The sequence below is a fragment of the Hippoglossus hippoglossus genome, chromosome 8 (assembly GCF_009819705.1).
Source record: "Hippoglossus hippoglossus isolate fHipHip1 chromosome 8, fHipHip1.pri, whole genome shotgun sequence".
NCBI classification, from domain to species: Eukaryota; Metazoa; Chordata; class Actinopteri; order Pleuronectiformes; family Pleuronectidae; genus Hippoglossus; species Hippoglossus hippoglossus.
The window spans coordinates 10310005-10318402 of NC_047158.1; the positions used below are offsets into that span (position 1 = coordinate 10310005).

Sequence of the window (8398 nt, forward strand, 5' to 3'; positions counted from 1 at the left end):
TCAGTAGTCTTTGTGTAATACTGCTGACAAACAAACAAGCAAGCAAACAGATAAAGAGGGGGTGAAAACATAACCTTCTTGGAAGCACGTACTGAGAATTCAGTGAGGAGCATGCCCTTGCAGCTGGTTAATTGGGAGCTGCACTTCACTGTATTATGTGACAATTACAACACATTTATTGTAAGAATGAACAAGTTATGAAACAACAGAAATTGACTGAGAAAAACCAAAGAATCCAGCAAACTCTCCATCACATGTTTTCAGGTTTATCCCATTTCACTGTGTTTTCTTAGTCTAGGCTTTTACTGTTAATTCCATATGTTGTTCTCACTTTATACTCTTCATTCATATGAGTTATCAATAGGGCATCTACAGGCTTGCTCCGCGTTGTTTATAGTTGTATAGTTATAGGAATATTTTTTTCACTTCATTAACATAGTGAGATGTTTTTTAGTTGATTACTCAGAAAAAAATGAATGGATTCTGTATGTTTGGAAACTGATATCTATGAGTGTGTGCAGTTTGGTGCAGATCCCAATCCACATCAAATTAAAATCTGGATCTAGTGAATGTAAATGTGGTTTCATTAGGGGACTGTTGGGCCTTGGTGGAGGTATGCGCTCGACTTCTAGTTAGAGACTATTGATAATTTTATTAAACGTGAAATCCACTCCGATTTAATCTCAAGTCATGACCCTGGAACCAAGAATGTAATTTTGTTGTGGATGTGAGTTGTGAGCCATGGAAAACTCTGAGTTAGGGTTACTGGAAATAATTTAATCGGAAAAAGAAAACAACATTTGAGGTCAGAAGAATTAACACAATGTCCAACAATGAAATTGTTGTTGCTCTTGCACAGACACACAGGATGTCCGGAATCAATTGCTGCGCATACTGAAGGAAAATAGGCTCAGCTGACGGAAGGACTATGTTTCAATCATAATACTTGAGGAAAAAAAAAACTGCAGATCTTGTGCGCACAAGATAAACATCTTTTTCCCACAAGATAATAACTTGTGTGTCAGTATGTGTAGGATGATGTCTAATGGACTCTAATCGCAGACAAAAGCCTCCATTTGGTCTCTCCAGTCAAACACATTATCGTTGATAATTGATTTCAACAGCCAAAAGGCCATATGACTGAGTGGGACATTACAAATTAGGCCCCCATTGTGGGCATATACACATTTGCCTGTTACAGCATTGTGTTTAAATCTGTGCAACGCGTGTGTTCCATGTATATGTATATGTATATGTATATGAATATGTGATTTCAGTTTCAGTCCCTACAGAGCCAGAGAGGAACTAAAGGAAGCAATAGGCTATGTAATGGTATGTCATGGCTTGTGAGGGAAAGTTCCTTATTCCTCACACATTAAGAAATGACACAGTGATTACAGGAAAAATGCAGCGATGTCCCTTGACAGCGACAGCTGCTCAAAAATATATACTCAGTGTTCTCATCTGCCCCATTAAGAGCTACTTTACCGACTGAAATTTATGAATTTCCATGATTTTATTTGTGAAATTGAAACACTTACCCTTTTTAATAAGCTACTTCAGTTTCAGAGTTCGTTACAGTCAATTTGTTAAACTGGCCACATTTATTTCAAGTGTTCTCTACTAGCAGTATAGAAACTTAAATCTGCTTACATTTACACATTGTTTTACAAACTGTTCATTTAAGTGTATAATATACATATACCATTATAAACCATTTATTAAATGTTTTATTGTCCTTATAAATGCTAAGTGGGGGGAATTAAAACTTGAAAAGGTTTTGCTGTTAAACTATAGTTACTTCTGCCAAGACTGGTCCCCACAAGCTACGTTTTTTTTTCTTCGTTTGCTTGTTTGATTGTTTGTCAGCAGGATTATGCAAAAACTACTCAACAGATTTCCGTGGAACATAGCGGAAGGATGGAACATAGACAAAGAAAGAACTCATTAAATTTTTGCGTAGATTCAGCCGAAGGGGCAGATCCAGGATTTTTTTGATCACTTCCTTTAGATTTAGTTTTTTTTTACATTTTCACCAATTTCTCAGGAAATAGTTTATGGGTAATAATGAGGGAATTAGGGGACTGATATCTATGAGTGTGTGCAGTTTGGTTTAAGGGGACTGTTGTGCCTTTGCATGGGAATGCAATCTACTGGGTGCCATAGCTTGAAATGCAACAGATATATATTTTAAGCATGAATAAACCTACTTTCATAGATGTTAACAATAGAAAAACAAGACTAAGAGAAATGTTCCAGTCATGGTTGCAGCCCAGTAAGGTTGTACATAGACAAAGCAGTCCTGTGAGTTAAATCCATGTGCAGCTGAGGCTCATGGGAAAGTCGTTTGTTTCATACTGACATGTAAGACCTGTATTTTCTCACAAACCTTGACCTGGAGCTGATTCTGGTGGAAATGTGTTTATCAACTTCATTAGTCTTTATCTTGAAGGTGTCCACCGAGGTTCACCAAACTTTATGGAAAATGTAGATATTTAAAAAACAACCCCAAATCGTTAACCCTAATTGTCCACATACTAAATACATACACACACCCGACTCTAAGAGACATTGGGCCCCATCTAGAAACACTGGCACACCACTGTTATCACCAGTAGTGGAAGCTATCAGTTGTGTCCATGTGTCTCAGCATACAGTGTACTGACACTCCCAGTCTCCATAGCTTCTGCGTAATCTTTAGTTTTAACACATTATATGATGAACAAAAAAAACATAGTAGAATGAGCTGAAGAAACAGATTCAAATCCTGTTATACATAATGCAATTTTAAAAAATCTTTAAATTGACAAAGCTTTTCATGAATTAAGTGCCTGAAAGTAACCAGGTATGGAAGAATATAACATAAAAACAGCTGTATGTGAAGCAGCAGACATGTGGACCGAGAAAGTGTAGCAAGAACAAGATAAAAAGAAGATGAGGAGAAAATCTCATTGGTTACAATGCACTGTGAAGTGTTGGCCTCTGTGGTTGATAGTGCTGCAGAGTCATTTTAAATGTCAGCTGACCAATCACAAACCACCAAATTCACATGGCCTCAGTGCATCTAATTACGGTTGACCCATTCACCGGATGATTTAATATTTATAACATTAAATCAGAGCAGATTTTTAAAAAAGGAGACTGTGATATCAAAGTGATCTTAACTAGTTACAGATATTAAATTCTGAATATTTGTTTGTTTGAGTATTAACCTCCTAACGAATAACAAACTGAAGAGCAGCTTCAGTCACAAAGCACATTCTACCTCGCTGTGTCAGGGAGCTCCACAGGATGAATTTCCCAGGCCTGTGAACACTGGACAAGACAAAATTAATAATTCCTCTGCACTGTAAACATAAATACTTTGCACTGTGCCCACTGTACATTAGACGTTCACAGTACTTACCTTGTACTTTTACTTAAACTTTCTTTGTTAGTCAGCAAAATTACGCAAAAGCCACTCAAACGATTTCCATGAATTTATTTAGACGTGTGGGGTATGACCCAAGGAAGAACCTGTTAAATTCTCGTAGGGATCCAGTACCCCCCCTTCTCTAACATTGTTAGTTATGGCATGGTACAGCCAACATTCACGTTGATGACTCAGAGAATTTTTTGGAAATGGATCTTGATGAAAATAACAGTCATATTTAGTGGACTAATATTTATGAGTGTGTATAATTTGATGAAGATACAAATAAAAATGATGGATGTAGTGAATTTAAATGAAGTTTCATAAGTGGACTGTTGGACATGACAGCCAGTCTAGTTTAAATATTTATATAATTAGGTTTTGTTTTTAACACCTGCTGCTGTGACTAACTACTTTATTAATCCCCCACTAGGATAAATAAAGTAATCCATCTAACTAACATGCAGCTAAATCATCACTGGCACAGTCAGTCTTAAATGTCACATAATAATGTGTGATAATGATAATAGAAAAATGGAGATCTGGTGTATGTGGTCTATCAATTTAAATATAAATCTGGAAGGTCAGACTTAAACTCGTTTCAAAAGGCAAAGAAGGTTTTCGAACCGCTTACTTGAGGAGGAGTAACTCTATGAGCTCTATCAGGATGGCAACAAGCAGGCTGCTTTATCACTAAAAGCCAGAGGCAGCACCAAAGACCCACCTACAACACAACACGCCATCCACCAACAAGTAGTAACCACTTCATGTCATATCAGCAAAATGGAACGTTAATTTGAACTAATATTACAACTAAAGTCAGAGTGCAAACACGTCTCTTCTGATTAACTATATGTATGCATGTCTAAATTTATAAGTAAATTTGTGTCATTTTGAGAAGATGTGAGATCACATTAGTGATTCTCATTTACTTTTTTCCACTTCAGAAATCTACTCTTTGTGCTCAGTGGTCTTTGTGTCAATGTGACTAGATATAAAGATAAGCAAAATTATCTTTCACCATGTCTTCTTTGGAGATAACGTCAAGTTATCTTCTGGCTAAAGGACAAAAATTAGTCACGTTTTTGCTATCTGAATAGTAATTACATGCTACAACTAGCAATTTATGCAAAAGCAGCCTCAAGGGTTGTGGTAGGTTTTCCTCCAGACCAGTGCACACTTATCTCTACTTGACGTCAGTGTGTGACTGAGTGTGACACTCACTAGCCCCCCTGGAGTTCGGCAATATACAGAAGACGGGAGTCTGCGTTGAATTTGGCGCCCCTTAGTGGAAACAATGTGGGAAGCAACATACTGCATGACTGACTGGAGCAGAGCAGTTGTGTCTCCTGATCACGATAAAGCTCAGCATGATTGACCATAACATCTATATTGTTTTTTAAAAAAGCAGGTGTTTTCCAAAAACAAACGTTTCAACATGTACCTGGATTAATTGGCAGTTGCTGGCCAACATTACCAAGAGACCCTTTATGAAACAACTGATGCCCCCCCCCAGAGGAACAGCAAAACATCACCACACAAACAGATACGAATGTCCCTTAGGATACTTTAAGTCTTTGGGTAATACATGAAGACATCATGAAAAAGAGACAAAACAACTAGATAAAGAAACAACCATTACCTTTATTGAAATTGTACAGTTTGGACATCAGAGTTAACAGAGGAGGCTGATTTGTGGACAACAAGTAGACATCTCAGTATGATCTGACAGACCAGTGGGTGGTGGTCTTCAGAAGCACTACAGATGATTGCTTGAGTACCTGACCAAGTTCAATAAACAGGAGCTTAACATTAAAACATTTAAAAAAATTGTCAAACAGTGGCAGCACTGGATTTGAAGCGAGGATTTGAATGTTTGATGTTCCAATTGTTGAGAAAAAAAACCCCTGTAAACTGAACGTTGCCGTTTCACATCAAATTGACATTGCTTCTCTATTCACAACCTGTACAGTAAACTGATCTGAAATCATTATCAACTCACATTAACTCAGTGACTGAGAGTCTCCCTTTATGCTTAAATATTAAGTGCAGCTACGTTGTACTGTACTTTCACTCACTGAAAATTGTTACTTGCAAGTGAGATCAATGAAGACTTTACAAAAATTACAAATAAAAGAATAGGCAGTTTGAGTATGTTAGGCAATAAGGCTGTGGTCAAATAAATGTGAGCTCCCTCCAACTCTTCATCTCCCTGTCTCTGTTCCTATAAAAAAAGCACCACCAGGAATGGGTTCATCATACCATAACCCCTTAAAAGTTGAGGCCACGGCAATCATTAACAGCCTGGAGCACCACCATGGGAACAGAGAGGGAAGACAAAAGTCAGATCAGAGTTCGCTGATCAGCATCAGAGAATGTAGCTAGCCGCAATAGTGCATTTCTGTGGAGTTTGTACTAAACAGTGTTTTATGCCACCTTGTTTTAAAGAGGTTGGGCTAAGCCAGAGGTGTTATTGGCAGTTTGCAGTTGCACTGGCCTGTCTCTGTGCTGCAGAGGGAGGTTTTACATGATGACACATGGTGGGCGGCTTTTGGTGATCTTCTGCATAGGTTTGCCGTCATGGGCATTCTGGATTGCAGCCATGACCTGTGGAAGAGAGAGAGAAAAAAAAAGAAAAATCAATAGAGTCTGTTATTGCTGTGATTCATATTTTATGGGAAGCCGGTGTGGTTGTTGAGTTACTCACATCATCCTCATAAGGGAAGCCACTAGTCTCAATTTTGGAGAAGACTAGCTGCCCATTGACAACAATCTCAAAGCTGCCTGAGAAACAAAAAGACAAAAAGGAGATACGATCACTTGCCAGCTCTCTGGAGTCGTCGTGGCACGAGCAGTACGTGCATTCACATTAAAGTCAGGACATACTTTAAACTCTTTCAGGTCACATGACACTTACCCTTTCTTCCCATGAAGCTCGACAGATCCGCATCAGGAAACTCAGCCTTGACAACACCGGCGAGATCCTTATAGCGGGATTCGTACCCTCACGAACCACTAAAGAAAAACGTTTTAAAAACGGTTAGCAGCACATAATCGCTAGCCAACGAGTCTAGCATTTTTAAAAAACATTTATGAAAACGTAAAGTCACGCCTGTACATGTGATTATAGCTTCATGGGTCAGAACAAGGCACAAGACCGACAGAGGAAGGGATAAGGTTATGAAAGATGATATCAGAGCACATAATCCACTGATTACACTGAAGTAAGTAATAACAAGCAGTAAAGTGCTGATTAATACCTGTCTGTTGCTTCATTGGATATTGACACTAGGTTTAAAGAATATGAATATTTAACGTTTGTTCATATGATAAATTGAGCCAATGTCATTAATATGATGTGATCTCTTCATTCAAATAAGCGTAGATAGATTATGGTTGGCATCGTATCCCTGTTAGGAGAGAGGAGGACAGAGGGAGAGGAGAAGAGTGTCAGACAGACTGAAGAGGAAGAGGAGAGTTAAAGAAGAGTGTCAGACAGACTGAAGAGGAAGAGGAGAGTTAAAGAAGAGTGTCAGACAGACAGAACCTAAAGTGTTCAGGCATATAATCCATCGTACGACTTCCTCATCAACACCAGGGCTCGTATCTTCTATTCATTCTTTCCTGGAGCTGCTGAAATAAACAGCGAGGTAGCACTCGAACCCAGCTAGGACACATTCGGGGAGAATCGTCCACGCACCTGACACAAGTCTTGTAGTAGAACACTGTGTCTCACACATCCAATTCATTGGACTCTGAAAGGATCAGGGGGAAAGCTTGCGTTTCTGCTGCGGTTATCACCAGAGTTAGCCACTAAAGCTAAGGTTGGCTGCGCGCTAACGCTGCTAGCCGAGGCTAATCTCCAGCCTTTGACCGTCTCTGAATATGAGACACGAGTCAACAGAAGGGAAAGAAATGAAACACAAGTCATACGAACCAGTATTCAACTCTTATCGTCAACGCCATCGTTTCTGTTCAGGCGGCGCAGTCACCAGCGAGGAGATCGGTCAGGTTCGGTGATGAGCTCGGTCAGGTTCGGTGCGTTCGCTGCTTTTGTAAAGCTGAGCCGGAGAGCTGGGCGGGGTTAGTGAAGGAGTGGAGACATCCCTCAAAGCAGCTGACTTCAGTCACACCGAAACTAACCCGATTCTCCTCCACCAGGCAGGAGAGCAGAGGGTTGTTATGTCAGATCCACGCCTCCTCCAGACTGAGGTGACAGACGTGTTTCACCAGTGGACACCTCATCTGATCTCCGGAGGAGGATCAGTGGTGATTCTTTGGTTCACTGTGTGTGACATAAACACAACTTTGTTACCACTTCATTTATAATTTACTGAGTTTCCACTCTCACAGCTTCCATGTTGTGTCGCTGGCAAGGTATTCCAGAAGGAAACACAATATTTATGGGGTACATTTTCTTAGGTGCATACTCTTAGTGAAAAAAGGTTTCTTTAAAGCGTCTTTCAGACACTGAACTCCAGATATGTTCCTGACATTTTCCGGAGGGCCTCTAGAAGTGCGAACGCAATTGTCTGAGTGAGCCCATGTTAGAATACAGCGGGAACATGTTTTGGCGTGTTGATAATGTTGATAAGACGTAAAGGAAGCAAAAATAAAAATAATCAAACATACATTCAATCTAAAATAAAACCCTTACATCTCAGGATGATGAAAAGTGGAGCCGTACATGTAGAGGATACCAAAGAAAGAAAGACAATAAGATTCGAGAGCCTTTGGTGCTACGGGCCAACAGCGAATTTATATCATGTTCTGTCACCTGCATTCTCTAAAACTACAACCAGTCTCTTCAATCTAGTTGCTTAACAAAGATCACTGGCTTGAGGACCTGTAATCTTAAATATTGGTAAGTTATCATTTACATCCTAGATTGTCCAGCCCAGCTTTAAAATTACTGTGGTTATGCAAGTGGTTAAAAATCGCATGACCTGGCTCTAACCCTCCATTCTTTCATAAGTGTGAGAGCGA

At 39.5% G+C, this 8398-nt stretch overlaps 1 protein-coding gene across 2 annotated transcripts; it reads right to left on the reverse strand.

Annotated features, from left to right (window-relative positions):
* Positions 1–5036: 5036 nt before the first annotated feature.
* On the reverse strand, positions 5037–7557 carry selenow2a (selenoprotein W, 2a). 2 transcript variants are annotated; one of them, XR_004614717.1, is made up of 5 exons: positions 7350–7557; positions 6330–6427; positions 6120–6196; positions 5870–6019; positions 5037–5824 (listed from the first exon to the last, which is right to left on the reverse strand). XR_004614717.1 is itself a non-coding variant. In XM_034593515.1 (4 exons), exons 1-4 carry the CDS (start codon positions 7376–7378, stop codon positions 5936–5938), a joined length of 288 nt encoding a protein of 95 aa, XP_034449406.1. In that variant the 5' UTR covers positions 7379–7557; the 3' UTR covers positions 5037–5935. The 2 variants fall into 2 exon arrangements, 1 of the variants encoding a protein (XP_034449406.1); XM_034593515.1 differs by having other exon boundaries at positions 5037–6019.
* Positions 7558–8398: the final 841 nt, after the last annotated feature.